This window comes from Crocodylus porosus, unplaced genomic scaffold, assembly GCF_001723895.1.
Source record: "Crocodylus porosus isolate Cpor-Errol unplaced genomic scaffold, CroPor_comp1, whole genome shotgun sequence".
NCBI lineage: Eukaryota > Metazoa > Chordata > Crocodylia > Crocodylidae > Crocodylus > Crocodylus porosus.
The window spans coordinates 142,831,195-142,846,875 of record NW_017728886.1 but is presented as its reverse complement, the minus strand read 5'-3'; the positions used below and the strand labels follow the sequence as shown (position 1 = coordinate 142,846,875).

Sequence of the window (15,681 nt, the reverse complement as noted above, 5' to 3'; positions counted from 1 at the left end):
AAGTGCAGCACCCTGCACTTGTCAGTATTGAAACGCATCTTGTTTATGTCAGCCCACTCCTGTAACCTACCCAGGTCTTGTTGCAGTCTTTTCCTCCCTACTAGCGTGCTTACCTCACCCCAAATTTTGGTATCATCAGTGAATTTAAACAGGTTGCAATTCACCCCGTCGTCCAAATCGCTGATGAAGAAATTGAACAGAGCAGGCCCCAGTCCCTGGGGGACTCCACTGCCCACTTCCCCCCAGGTCAATATGACCCATCCACCACCACCCTGTAGGACCCCGGGTCCCCAGACCCTTGGAGGGGATGGAGCAGGTACTTGCCACAGTATAATTAAGGAATAATTATTCCTTAACCAACTGTAGAAGGAGACTGGAAGTATCTGTCTCTGCTTGGACCCAAGGGAGAGCTATATTAAACCTTAATGATGGACAGGCACCTATGTCCATATATAGAGGACACATTTAAAGAAGCCTGTGGAACTAAGATATTTTCCATTTTGGGTCTACACCATGCATGTCACTAAGTAAAATTAGTGAGGTAAATCAAAACTTATAAACACTTATTACATTTTTAACTTTTTCTATTTTAAATAGGAGCCATATGCATTTTCATCAGCTCCCAGAACTTCTCAAAGAATGATTGCTGTGATGCTTAACAATTAAATTTAGAGTTTAGTTTCACCTGGAGCATTACTGTTTGACATGACACCAGAAAAACACTTGCACCATGGACAGTCATGCAACACTTTGCAGTGCTGCAAAAACAGCAGTAGCATGGGTGTCTACAACTACAGCACAAAGTTGCTTGAAAAGTATGTTTTCCAGCCAGCATATGGAGCTGCTTCTCTGATCAGGGTTTTTGACAAGATCTTCTTCTGAACAATGGCACCCTGGTCCTCTCGCTTGCTGGGGAAAGGAGACCACCAGGCAAGCTGTGGTGGGCAGGCGCTAATCATTGACAGAGACTCGAACATTGGAGCTTGATGCTGCCACCACTGTGGCAGTAGTGATCCATGCTGCATCTGTGAGTAGACCTATAGTCCCATCCTGGCTGGGGTGCAGCTCTGTTCCCAGCCAGGCTGTCACTGAGTCACCCTCTATCCCTTCCCCTTCCTTTTGGGAGACAGGGGAAAGAGCAGAGCTTTATGGGATCTATGCCAGAGTACACTGCTCAGTGTGGGGGCAGCATCAGGAGCCCCCAACACTCCACAATGATGCTGTATTCCAGTTGGGAATCACTCCTTAGATGCTGCATTTAAATGCATTTATCCAGAAGACTTGAGCTGAACTTCCTTGAACGTCTGGGAGCCAACAGAAGGAGGATCTGGAGAGCACCGTCACTGGGTTTAGAATAGTATAATAGGAAAACCTTTGGATGGGGACTGTAGCCATTTCCAGATGGACCAACACCCAACCCCTCTCCTCCAACCCAAGAATTCCTGCTTAGCAGAGGTGAAGTGGGTAGTGACTGGGTGGCTCAGAGCAGCTTTGTTAACTTGAATTCTAACCTGCTGTAACCAAACCTAGCCATCATGATTGCAAATAAAAGTTTGCAAATATAAATTAAGTATTTATAAATTAAGTATGCAGGCCATGTGATGTCCTCCATGCTCCCTCTGAGCCACAAACCATGGGTCTGTCCTGTGCTCTCCCCTCCTACCCTTTCCACCAAACCATGTGGTCTCCCCTCCACTTCCAACACCATGCACTCCCTCCTTGACAGCACAAGCCATCCCAACTCAGAGTGGGTGATGGCTCATTTCCAGTTTGGAGCCAGGACCAAAACCGGGGCTGCAGCAGCTACCTGCCCTATCTGGTACTTTGAGTCCAGTATAAGGCTTCTCACCACCCCCAACCCCTCACAATGTTGAACTGGGGGGAAAATAAAACCTTGGATTAGATTAAATATAATGTGTTAGAAACTATCCACGACTTAAGGCATAATTGATTATAAGTAACAGCAGAAATAATAGTTAAACAGGGCTATTGAAGAATCTGAAGAACAAGTGAAATTGCCAATAAATAACACCAATTCTCTTTCAAAACACCACAAACAATATTTATTCACAAAAATCTTCATACATATATTCCAGTGGTTGTCTTCTCCTTCTCACTTCCCCATTTCCATATCAGTCCCAGATGAAGCCTGGTCTCTTTTTTATTCTGGAGATGGCCATTTCCTCTTGCACTACTAACCAGTTAATTATAAATTATTGTGAAAATGACACTTTTTCTGGCTAGGTATGGAAACGAGTACATATGTGGCTAGAGACCGTCTTTGTGCTATAAGTATGAATATCAGCATATGTTGGTAAAATTTTGGCAATGTATATTTTGCAACTGAGTTCAATGAGGCCAAAATTTCATGCCCCCCATCTCTAAATGTAATGGGTACTAAAACATATTTGTATAAGATGCCTACTTCCAAAGGAAAAATAGTGTAAGATGAAATCTTAAAAAAAATAAGCTTTTTTGTGGATGCTGGAATTTCATAACACTGTTGCAGCAGTGAATATTACAAAATCCCTGATCAAAGTTTCCCCTTTCTCTCACCTTTACTGACTGACTGCAACTGTCCTCTATAGATATGGCTGCATTTCTGAGATGTTGCATTGGTTGAAAATAAAGTGCCTTGAGGAACAAGGGGATTAAGTTATTGTAAAATTCAATAGAAGGCAGGCTACACAGGTAAAATGGAAAAGTGATTATCTCCAGCACAGGGAAGGAGCAAAAGCCACCGAGTAAGCAAATAGTGGCACTACTGGCAATTGTAGTTAACGCATCATGATACTGGTTTCAGTTACGGGTTTAACAAATTTCTATTACCTTTCATCCCATGCTTTAGTAACATATGGGAAATCAATTTATTTGAAAAAAAAGAAAAAGCAAGCTAACTTTTATTAGGTGTTTCCAATGTGCGTCTAATTCTGTCATGGCCTTTGTGGATTAAACATGATCATTTTTCCTCATAATACTAGATTTTAAAAAGTAGTCTAGTAAAATATGTACCATATTTAATTTGGAGCCAAAAAACAAAGCTTCATCAGCGACCAAAACAAAAGCGGATGACAGTTCATGTACAGCTTCCTAAGAAATCAATGCAACAAAGACAGGGTGTGCTTAAAATTTAATTCTCTTTACTATCTTGGTTTCTAGTGCCATCTGCTGTAATATAAAAAGTCCCCCCCACCAATTTCAAATATATCTAAGATAAGACTCAAAAATATACTGGTTTTGGTGGATTAAATAGTCCAGATAGCAAATGTCAGTGAGCGATATACATAAAAATACTGGAACCTCCTTACTGTGAAATTGTGTATAATGAATTCCTGCTTGTATGGAAGTTGTTCTGGGGGCAAAGGACATGGGACTCCTTTCAGTACAAGATATTTCCACAGCATAGCAATTTCATGGGAATATCTGAATTGTGTACGTAATGCTGCTGAGTTAGAGGAAGGTATGGAGAGTCCATTCACACAGAAGATGAATCTGCTGCATATTCTAAATGAGTGTCCAGAACACCATACACTGAACTTAGAACATTCAGAACGTTTTCTTGAATGAAGTCTACTTGCTCTGAAGGACAATAGTCATCCAAACTTGATCTGTAACAGTGATTTTTAGACAGTCAAATGAATGCAAATAAAAAACACTACAGACTGTTGTAAATATATTTTGCTCCTGCATAGGCCGTTATATTCAAGGATCTCAAAGCACTTTAACAAACTGAGTTTAGCCTCCTTGTATCCTTTCAACAAATACCCCCACAGTATTACCATTTTCAAGCTTGTGACATTTCAGTGTAGACAGGTTTATGTTAAAAAGTAAAGCTATGGCAAAACCAGAAACATGACCTATTTCATTTCACTTCAATTATTATACTGTATTTGTTATTATCGTATCTAAGCTTGTAGGTACTGTGGCATCTCATGCCACTACTGTGTCTATTCCATATTATCATTCTAGTCAAAGGCCTAGACAGAAATACATATACCTCGGTATACTTTACACTGGTTCTGTATATTGATGTAAGTTTTACTAGGACCAGGAATCATCAATGTGCAGGTACTCAGGGTAGCTCAAATACTAGGTAGCTATTATAGGGCCTCACCATTAGATGGCAAGTAGTAGACAGTTTGCTTTTGGCCAATGGCTACGCTAGAATGGACATGTACAGACAAAACCTAAACCAGTATCACTTGCAGTGCTGAAGTTTTACCCTTGATTCTGTCAGTGGTAATTCTCTAAAAGATTTGGTGGGGTCACCTTGGCATTTGTGCTGTTTCTGCTCTCTCCCCACCACTGTAATTGTCATTGTTGTTCATGCCCAAAGTTAAAAATTAGGCACTTCTGGTAAATATCTGATGACAAGTTAGACTGGAAAACCTAATTTTTACTATATGGTTAACCTGATCTAATTGCTACCCAGTAAAATAGGTAGCAAGTAGATACTACTGATACTTGTTCCCTAAGATTTTTAATTATTTATATTGGAACACTGAACTTCAGGCTTGTGGGCTGGATCCAGTTCAGAGCTATGTCATGTGGTCCAAGGGCAGAGGGCCAAGGATTTGGGCATGGGGCAAGTAGGAGACACAGCCCTGATAGGCAAGTGATGCGTGTGTTAACCTTCACTGCCCTTGCTTGCTTTGGCACAATCACTAGCCTTCCTACCACATCTGGATCTAGACTGTGAGGAGTGCCATGGTCCAGATCCAGCACAGGGAGCAGAGCGAGTTTGACACTCCTGGTTTACATCCTCTGTTTACTGAATTAAAACCAAAAGAAGAACACCACTTAAAAATCAGATGGTAGTCAGAGACTTTTTTATTCCCAAGCTAGGACCCAAATATGCAGTTCTGTATTTTCACTCCAATGGTGCAACTTTACTGACCCCTAACGCAGTTCAAGGAATTCCGTTTCCTTCATTAGGCAGGTGGACGGATATGCTATCATCACCTCATCCTTTGACAGTGCAGCTATTGCCTAAGTGTTTAGCACAAAAATAAACATATTCTTACCGAGCAATTGTCACAAGTGTAGGTTTGGGTATGTTTTTCAGAAGATGCTTAACAGATTGCATAAGGCCCTCTATCTCCTTTTCCGTGCTAACGTGGTGGGGAAGTTCAGAATAGTCACAGGTAAGACCAGCCTGATGAACCTAGAAGATTAATTTGACAGAAGGATTTCACCACTCTAAAAGTGAATAATACAATTTGCAAAGAAATGTTACTTGGCCAGCTACTACTTTTGGGGGCTTCAGGTAGTCCAAAAATCTATCAGATCAAGGAACAGGTACCTAAATTTAGACTCTGAAGACCTCCACAAATCCAATTGATTTGTGGTAGATGGACCACAGCACCCCTGAAAAACTAGACCACCATTAAAGGTGCCTAAGTACAGACAACAGGACCTAACTAAAGAAGCCCAGTTCTGAAAATTCTCTGAAGTACAAATACTGAAACACTCCTAAACCCTTACGTTTTCAAGAAGTAAAGTAAAAAAGAATTCAGTATTTTTCTTGTTGAAAACAGATTTCTGCAGGCTATTTATATTATATATACAGTCCTTATTATTAATGGCTTACCATAGCACACCAAAGGCAGGGTCAATTTTGCACCTTACAGACCAAGGCATTTGCTTGGTCTGGGGAAGAGGTTGGGGCAGTGCTGCCACAACAAGGATCAGGTCCATCGTGGCTTCCCCACTGTCTACCCATAGCACACCAACTTCTTGCAAGTCAAGGCTGTGGGTGTTTTTGGCCCTCTGTCAAAAAACATTGCCGACCACTGTTATAGACTAACTAAATCAGAAGTATATAGCATAAGCTTTTGAGAGCCTGAGCTTATTCATCAGATGCTGTGAAGGACATGCACAGAGCATGTAATACTGTCTCCACCTTATACACTGCTCTGTGTATGTCCTTTCACAGCATCTGATGAAGCAAGCTCCAGCTCACAAAAGCTTATGCTAGACTAACTAAATCAGATGTATACAAGGTGCAAATCCATCCTGCCTTCTCTCTGACTTCAGACTAACACAGCTAAGTAACTCTCTATTACCATTTCATAGTCAGGAGTATCCATTCGGTTTTTCAAACTATGCACAAGTTGAACCAGGGGTTTCATTCTAGGATAAAAAACAAAGTAGTTACTTTTACATAAAAAGAAATACATGCATCTAACGATTTTGACAAATAAAGGCAAAGAGAGGGGACAACAGGGCAGGCCCTATGAGGAGAGGCTACAGGACCTGAACCTGTTCAGCCTCCAAAAGAGAAGGCTGAGGGGGAATCTCAGGAGGAGCTACTTCACGGTCAGGGCGGCTAGGGTCTGGAACCAACTTCCAAGAGAAGTGGTGCAGGCTCCCACTCTGGGGGTGTTTAAGAGAAGGTTAGATGCACATCTTGCTGGGGTCGTTTGACCCCAGTATTCTTTCCTGCCATGGCAGAGGGTCGGACTCGATGATCTGCTCAGGTCCCTTCCGACCCTAGAAACTATGAAACTATAAGAGAAAATAACACATTGCTACTATCATGTCTCAGGTTCCAAGCTCAGTTTCTGAACCTGCCATTCAAGATGTTACAGAGATCCCCGGCAGGCAGTCAATTACATGTGCAATGGGATCAGATATGCAATCCCAACAATTATGCCTCCAGTTATAACATATAAGCATGGCAGGAGGTGCTATTGGAAAATGAGAGATCAGATCCAAATCGTGCCCTTTTGCCGGTGAAGGAGGAGCCTGGGATCATGATCCTGGGGTCTTCCTGCACCAGCAAGTAACAAACTGGGGGCTCAGTGCTTCTGTGCTGCAAAGCACTAATCAGCTGATTCAGGCTCTTGTGAATTTGAGGCTGGGTGTGACCACATGTTCAATTTAAAAGTGGGATACAAACCAACCAAAAAGTTAAGTTATTCCACATATTTTGTGTAATAATCCTATTGCTTATTCCTTGTTCTATCACACCATTAATTGTCTGAACGTATGGCCAAGTTGCTGCTTAAGACATGATTAACTGGTTAATCGTGTCGTAAGTGTACTGCTTGTCAGGGGCCTGAGATCTAGTATTAACTCAAATGAAGTCTTAGCAGACATTACTACTGAGATGCCACAGGATTCATTTGGTCAGCACCGTTGCCATACATAGTGGGGGGAAATGGACATTCTTCCCATTCATGTGAGAAAATGCTGACATACCGCCTGAAAAAAGTTACCCAAAAATTTACTGTTTAAAAAAAAAAAAAAAAGGGCATAGGGGATATTGCCATAGTGCTCCATGTAATTTTTTACTCAGATACATCATGATTTCACATTCTCCTCTATGGAGCTCATTCCAAGACCAGATGACATCACACATGATGCAGCAGTCTGACTCTTGCTGACCCAAATGCGGTGAATTATGGAAGACATTATCTGGTGGAGAAACCCTAATCACAACAGTGAGTAGAGACACGAAGTGTCCAGCATACAAGTCTGAGATGTCACAGGAGCATTGCCAAGTGAAAAATCTGTGGGGGTTTTGGGTGTTCCCTATTTTTTTTTTTGGACAAAAAGTAATTTCCCACCCTCATAGGAACTGATACTTTTTAGGCAGCCCTTGTCCTCACAGTTGCTGCAGAAGTCATGCTAGAAGGGTTGAAGATGGGCCAGCAAAGGTGTAAAATCAAATGGAAAGAAGTGGTGTGGAAAGAAGGCTACTATGCAAGTAGATTTCAGGAGAGATTTCAAAATAACCAAGTGTCAGGAGTTAGAGGCAAAAAGATCTCTATAGGAGGAAAAGTCTACAGAAGCAAATAGCGTGGAACGGACTAGAACTGAGGGAGGCAAAAAAAAAGGCCAACCGTGATGTTACTACTCTGCTAGTTTTACAACTGATTCTTTTAGCAAAATGGACAAAACCACCCCATGTTTCACAAATTGTACTGCAATGAAAAACACTTTCCTGTTGAACATATCATAGTCGACTCACGATGCTGCTTTTACAAAAACGACTGAGCTGAACCAGATCCCTTACCCAGGATATGAGGCCCATTTTTGCAGAGTCTCCTCATCATCTTTGTCACACAAATCTGCAAAAGCTGCTTCCAGATCTTCTAACTGATGGATACGATTTTCAACACAGTCTAACAAGTCCTCCTGTGAAAGAACACACATACAGATATTAGATTATATAGACACTTCTAGGTATTAAAAAATAGCAATAAAGTATACATAATATTATTATACATTAAATCTATAAAATTGTTATAAATTAATAGCAACAAATAATAAATGGAATACTAACAGAGTATTTACTACATCTCTAGCTGAAAAATAAAAGTAGGAACAAAAAAAAGAAAAACGAAATAAAATATCCTAGACTATGTGTTATGTTTTGGCTTCACTTTTGTAAATTAGCAGTTTGTTTACGCAAATTAGATTTCACACCCAGGCTAACTCCTTACACTCTTCACAAAATCAAGTAATAATGTTTACTTAGAAAGCTTTCCTAAGGCACTACAAATTACTATCCAACATGATATACAGCTTAATTGGAGACCAGCAATTATGCATCTTTTGCAGCTGTCTCTCATGTCTCTCTCATTGTCACAGCTCCTGATCATTAGAAGTTAAACAAAAATGATCATTTCTTCACTTTTCTCATCCACTTTAAAAGGAAACGCCATACCTCTGTGGAACTGGTATTCGGCTTCTTAAAACTGTACAGCTCTTGCAAGATCTTGTATTCTTCCTTAAAAAAAAAAAAAAAAGGAAGAGTATTTTAGTGCCTTCATATCCAAAATACAATGTATTGAACTGAATATACAGAGGAAGAATGTTTTCAGATTCTTGCATCCCCAGGAAAATTATTTTTATGACTGATGTTACCATGACAGACCCCCATCCTTACGGTATTTCAGAAATCTTATTGTAAATATACATGGGAAAAAAGGGTGGCTTCAGAAGGTTACTCTCTATGGTTTCATCTACTCCAGAAAACAGTGACCAGCCCCAATTCAACTAGACAGTTAAACACATACTAAACTTCAAACTTACTTTGACAGGACTTAATCCCATCCTTAAAACTATGTATTTATGTGCATGCTTGATCAGAGATGAGATTATGCACCTGCTTAACACTCCCTAGCTCAACATGCTGCAAAGGGACTGGCTGGGGCATGAGGCTGCTTCAGTGAGAGGCTAGCCAGGAGGCAACCCCCTGAAGCACTTTCATATCTCAGCGTGCTACATGTGTGATCTTGCAGTTTTTAACTTACTTACTATGGAACTATACAAGATATTTTACTATTTTAAAACATGAGAGGTTTACAATTTATAAGTACTATCCCTGCTGTGGAGTAAATTTGTTTACTTCAGCCTAACAGGGGTGCACACGTAGATGTATGATGTTTACTGTGCAGCTAATTAGCCTACTGCTCAGAAAACATTTTGTATAGATGCATCCACCAGGTCCCAAATAACTCCTTTTAATAGAAGTAAGAATTTTCTGCTGGTATCTTTTATTGGGCCAACTGTATCGCTTGAAGAAATGCTGGATAAGCCTTTGGGTGCAAATATTGCCCGAAGGAGGGCAGGTTTTGCCTGCAAATTTGTCCAACATCTCCTCCAGATATGCAGCTAGTCCAATAAAAGATTTTACTAAACGCTCTTGTTTCTCACACCTCCCCCGTCTAAATATTTACCTCACCATCTAAATTTAGTTTATATAGAGTAGGTTAGGACAATATGGTAATTTCTACACTAAAAAAGTATTTGGCTGCCAACTATTAATAAAGGTTAGAGAGACTGCAAATATTTTTTTATGAAGGGAAGCAGGACTGCACATTTACATGTTTACCTGGGTGTATGTGTCTTTGAATGGATTCTTAACGGAAAAAAAATCTAAATCAATATCTAAAACGTATGCATCTCCTTTCTGTACTACTTGAAGAACATCATTAACCATCTGTATAGGGTTACATCCATTGCTTCCAAGAGAGCAGGATGCTGAGGACTCTAAGAAAGTTTCTGTTTTATCTTGTGCACATGCATGCTCTTCATCTCCAGGAGCCTTTGCATCTGTTAAGTAATGACCAGCAATTTCCAGTCCTTGTGATGAAGTGGGAGTAGCACTGTTTGCTGTATCTTCTGCATTTAACTTCAGTTTCTTAGCAGAAGATGCTTCATTTTTGTCGTCTTGTTGTTTGGATGTTTCAGAGGGCTTAACTAGAAGGACATTCAAATGTAAAAGCTTCTGGTTTTCTAGCTGATCAGCAGGAACATAAAGACCATCACTTAGAAAGTAATGATCTGTACTTGTAACCCTGGAATGGAGAATAGGTCCCATTTAATGTATGACCTTCCAAAGAGATTAGAATAAGTCTGTAAGAGCCTTCATAGTAAGCGACTCTGGGTAAGCCAAGTGGATGTGTGGCATGGCTTGCAGAATATGCATATGGTACCCATACAAGATCCTCATGTATTCAATTTAAAATAGATTGTTCTTCTACTGTAATATCTTGTTTTTTTACTAAGTCATATACTAAGCATATATGAAAAGCCCACATAAAATTACAGCTGGTAACAGAATGATTCTTCCTTATGTAATATTAAAATATAATTTGCTATTGATTATATCATAAAGAAAATTCAAATAAGCTAAGTAAATCATGACAACGGGATGGTATACTATACGAATGTAGAGCTGTGGATGGTTTAAATTTTGGAATTTACTGGGGTGTGTGGGGCTGGACCAGCTGTGCATAACACAGGGGCTGGCAGAGTGTCTGCTGCAAGTGATGTCTCACTAAGCCAGCCCTGTGCACTGGCTCCAATGTGGCCCAATATGGACCATGCAGTGTAAAGGTTCAGTCTAAGACCCATGGGCAGGATCGTATGGCTTCACAGGCTGGATCTGACTGTGGACCTTACATTTGACACCCCTGAAGGTCTATGTTATAAAGAAGATCAGCAGTATAGTTAGAAAGAGCTGTCAGGCATCCTGATGCTGAATCTAGTTCCAGTTCTACTCAAAACTGGGAGGGGGATAGGAAGAGGTGGGAATAGGAGGAGACAGAAAGCAATGATTAAAGTAGCAAAAATAAAATAATGTTCAGATTTTTATTTAAATAAAATGTTTGCAACTCTATAGTTTTCCCTTGCAAAAATACCTCACCTTCAAAATGGGAGCTATGTTAAAGCTTAAATTTACTATAAAATCATTTAAATAATTTTAAAAAATGTGCTAATGACCCCTCTATAATGAATAAAAGATGATTTTGAGATTTTCTACAGAACTAAGGGAAAAACACCTTTAACTACCGAAGACAACTTAAGCTTTCTAAAAGGTACAATACACTGTGTTAAGTCTCATTCAATGTTATTTTCAAAGAACAAATGCTGATCTTCACTTTGTACCCAGCTATAACAGCGATTTTTGTTGTGTAGAAAAACTTTTACTTCTGGTTTAGTTTTGCAAGTGGGTGCAGAGAAAATATATTTTCCAATCACTAGAAGTTGATAAATAAGAATGATTGCTTTCCTTTCCTGTCTATAAATGCAAATTGGGTGGGAAAAGATGATATCTATTAATTTGAGAAACTTGGATGTCATGAGTAGGGATCTCCAGAATTCATGCCAGAAGTATGACACTTACTTTAATCCTGGAGTTTCCCCTGCACTGACTGGTGGACGGGCCCCGTCGCTTGCTACCCGTGCCTGATGGCTGGGAGGCGAAAACTGTAGTTTAAAATATGCTGTGGTTTTTGCCTCTTGGCCATCAGGTACAGGTGGTGAGTGACAGGGACCCTCTGCCAATCAGCAGCAGGTGTTTGTGTGAGGAATGCACCTAGATTAAAGAAGCTACCACGCAATGTACTTCCAGTGTGAGTTCCAGAGATCCCTAGCCATGAGGGCTTTAATGCCTAAAGACATTTAAAAAGAATCTAAGCGGGTTAATTAGCTTAGAAGTCAATGGGAGCTAGGGACCCAGCTTGTTAAGATGCTTTTGAAAAGCCCACTTGGTGCCTACCAGGTGCTTTGCTAGGATGTACTAACTCTGCACAGGCTGGAAAAAGGGTTAACCAATTGCAGTGAACAAATGAGCCCTGCCTGCTGACAGCATGACTCCCTGGGGAAAGGGGTTACAGAAGAGATAACTTGGTTAGTTGGGTATGGCCAGGAAACTGTAAGGCCTGGTGGAGATGAATCTGGGCGCATGGGGGCAACATGGGCTGCAGAGATCCCAGGAGCAGTCAAGGAGGGGAACTCCCCCACCTCAACCTCTCACTGCTCTTGGGCTCATTGGGGTGGCAGGACAGTGATCTTGTGGTGAAGCATCAACCATAGGGTTTGGGGGATGATCTGGGCGTGGGGGGGCAGGGGAATCTGGCAGCTGTTGGGGGGAGAAGGGAGTGATTTAAGTGGCATGGAGAGACCACGCCCCAAGCCTATACCATGGGTACAGAGCCATTGAGTAGGGCAGGCATGCAGCAGACTTTCAGCTCCTAGTCACACCCCTGCTCACCAGCCCTCTAGTGGCAGGTCTGGGCAGCACACATTAGAGAAGGTATTAACACCAAAAAATTGTGATTGATCCCTAGCACTAGTTAACCTTAACACAGACTAACATCCCTTACAAGTAGCACTTGCTAACTCTAATGTGTAATCTCACCCTGTGTATCCCTAGGCTCAAAGGTTCGCTTAAGACTAGCAAATACAGTTTCTGCCGCCTCAGTTTAGGGAAGAAGAAAGGGCACCCTGGATTTACGTTCTGAATATACTTCTGTGGCTAACAGAGCCAGAGGCATAGGGGAATAGAAGGGTGAACTCTCCTGCTAGGATGGAGAAATCAGTAAAGGCATTCTGACTGCTTTAATTTTAGCTATGAAAAATGTACAAGAGGATAAGAGACTCCTTCCAAACGATAGCCACAATCAATAAGTTCCTAAAGAGAATGAGAGGGGTTGGCACAGCCTTAACGCATTTCTGACAATGACTTCAGCTGAAATTTTCCACACAACTTCCATTGCTCTTAAAATCACCTCTGGAGTGGCAAACCATATAGCACACATGACCATCAACAGTCACTTCTGCTCCAAACTGCAGTTATTGTGTTGTAAGCTACAGCAGACCTCAGGTACAGAACTTATTATTGGGACATGGGGGTTTATCCTCAATTGTATGTACGTATCTGTATATGGGAAACTTTCCAAGTAATTTTTATATTGTTAGCTAAAGTGAATGGATACATTACCTTATTGTGGTGGTAGATGCGTCTTTACCAACTACAAAATCATGTCTTCCTTCTTTGATTTGCTGAGCCCAGATTGGATGGAGCCATACCACCTGAGAAATATGGCCAGCATAAACAACAGGCATAATCCAGTTCTCAATACTGAGCTCACTGGAAATCAATGGAGGGAAAATAGATGATTAATTACATTACTTATTGTCTCCTGTTTGTAAAGAGCTGTCAGTTCCATGAATATATTCCATATATGGGAAAGGTACATAAATAAACTGCAAGTATTATTTTTCAAGAAGCATCCTTTGAATGTAAACAGTTACAAGTATGAGTAAAAAGGTTAAAAGAGTGCTTTAGGGGTGACTTCTATCACAAAGTTAAACATATTCTGCAAGCATTTCTACCTATCTTCTGTGTAAATAAGATGGTACTTAGACATTCTGAGGAAGAACACATACATTACCTAAACAGAGTTTCTTTGTCAAAGACAGTATCTGCTGGCATATTTACAGGAATAAGAAGGTCGGGATGGGAGTCAAAATGAACAAAGCTGATGTTACTGGCAGGAAGATGCTTTGAACCAATGGCACGATAGATAAAAGGCAGAACCTAAAACAACAGAAACAGAAGAATTTCAATTCTTGCAAGTGGGTTAGAAACCACAATATTTTTAACACCAAAAAAAATTAGTAAACCCTATCCATCACCATCTCAGGGCTTAGTGCTCTCTTAGCAAAAAGCAACGTGGCACTGGTGTATAATATTGATCCACTCATGGCCCACTGACATAATTCTAAAGTCTATGTATAAGTAAGTCAGACAACCTATGAAGAAGAAATTACAGCAGGCTGTTAGTGGGCTTCAGAAGGTAAAAGCAGACATAAGACAGTTTCTAAGTCACCACCTATGCACCACTTAAAATTCAAGTTTCCTAAGATCTTGTCATGCTTGGACTAAGCTGACATTCACAAGTTGAATTCTCTATTCAATATAAAATAAACTGACAAAGCAGTCTCTCTCATCTCTATTTCTATTCTAATTTGTATGTAGTTTTTACCAACTTTTCAAGTTTCCAAGCTTGGCTTCATTTAAACTCATTTCAGGGAAATGTTTTAATATCCATTTCTTTTAATGTCCATGTTCCAAAGAGAAACAGGAGTATAAAACCAGACATGGCTTAATTATGCAGGGTCCCTAGTAACGGTACCTATTTAGTAGGAACTGAAACTCACTTTATAAGACAAGGTGATACTTTTAAGTATCAATAGCTGTCAGGGCTTAAACATCTCAATTCCTTTAAATATAAGACACTTCATTAAGAGAGGCAGCAAGTACAAGGTCTGCCATCAATAGCAGCATATCCAGGAGGGTTCAGTAAGTAATCCAGAAGACAACACAGGTATCATCCACCCAAGAAGGACTCTGACAAGGACAGAAACATGTGCCTACTTTTTAGCCCTTTTTTAGGGACTGGTTAGCTCTGGTCAGAACCTATCTGGTAGCAACCCAGGAGGTGATAAATGAAAGTGTCCGCAGAACATATTGTCTGAGTTTAAGACTACGAAGAGGTCTTGACACCCAAAAAAGCCAGAAAAAACAGGCAGGGAGGGAGGGGACTTTGGGGAAAACATTGTGTGGCAATAACTCTATAAAGTTAGTGGTAGACTACATGAATAAACACACAAATCTGAGCCCTAAAGTCAGTCCTTGCACTATAACTAAAAATACCACACGGGTTTATGGGTTGGTTAGTTTTGATATTTTTCTTACGTCAGCCCACAGGTGTGCTATACACATTTTTCCTTATGAACCTAAAATAGACTTTTGTTCCTTCCCATTTAATTAACAAAACTTTTTGGGGTCGTGCTGAAGGCTTACTATTCAGTTCTCATTCACTTGCCCATACAGCACCCAAGTGGGCTTCTGAGACCATAAGCAGATGATCCCTTCACATGGATTCAATGAAGGACTGTCTCTTTAGACTGTGCTATTGCAAAGACACTATTCAGACTGTGCTATTGCAAAGAAACTATTTGAGAAACTACCTCAGAGTACAAGTACTATAGCTCCTTCAAGAAAGTAAGCGTTTACAAAACAACTTTTTTTTTTTAAAGAGTCAAATTCTATATTTCACTTCTACCATTCTGTGTTACATGCGGGAAAATGCTAATTATGTTAATTCTCTGGTTTGCTAACATGACAATGAGCATCAATATGTCAAACAGCAACTAATCTCAGCACCCTGGCAATGTAATCATGATTACATTGTCATCAGGTGGGGAAACTGTGGTACAGCGTGCCTTACAGTGAAAAAATAAAAATTCTGTTCCCACTGCTTTAGTGCCTGCTGCAGAATTTTCCAAAAGATATTTGTGATAAGAATATATTTCATAGACATTAGGGATGGAAGGGACCTTGGAAGATCATTGAGTCCAGCCCCCCACCCAAAG

At 40.4% G+C, this 15,681-nt stretch overlaps 1 protein-coding gene across 4 annotated transcripts in view; it reads right to left on the bottom strand.

The window, feature by feature from the left end:
• Window positions 1–15,681, bottom strand: part of CUNH5orf22 (chromosome unknown C5orf22 homolog) — a 28,546-nt gene that overhangs the window by 6,605 nt on the left and 6,260 nt on the right. Inside the window, exons 2-9 of one of the 4 annotated variants that reach the window (XR_002102357.1) lie at window positions 13,695–13,840; window positions 13,241–13,390; window positions 9,845–10,310; window positions 8,675–8,737; window positions 8,021–8,142; window positions 6,066–6,132; window positions 5,025–5,164; window positions 3,194–3,608 (exon numbers count right to left, since the gene is read on the bottom strand). Coding sequence is in view for 3 of the 4 variants with exons in the window: in XM_019542067.1 (XP_019397612.1) it covers window positions 3,476–3,608; window positions 5,025–5,164; window positions 6,066–6,132; window positions 8,021–8,142; window positions 8,675–8,737; window positions 9,845–10,310; window positions 13,241–13,390; window positions 13,695–13,840 (1,287 nt within the window). In the remaining variant the exon portion in view is untranslated. Of the gene's footprint in view, window positions 1–2,035; window positions 2,192–3,185; window positions 3,609–5,024; window positions 5,165–6,065; window positions 6,133–6,755; window positions 7,434–8,020; window positions 8,143–8,674; window positions 8,738–9,844; window positions 10,311–13,240; window positions 13,391–13,694; window positions 13,841–15,681 lie in introns of those variants that run through there. The other 3 variants (XM_019542077.1, XM_019542067.1, XM_019542086.1) reach the window with 3 other exon arrangements.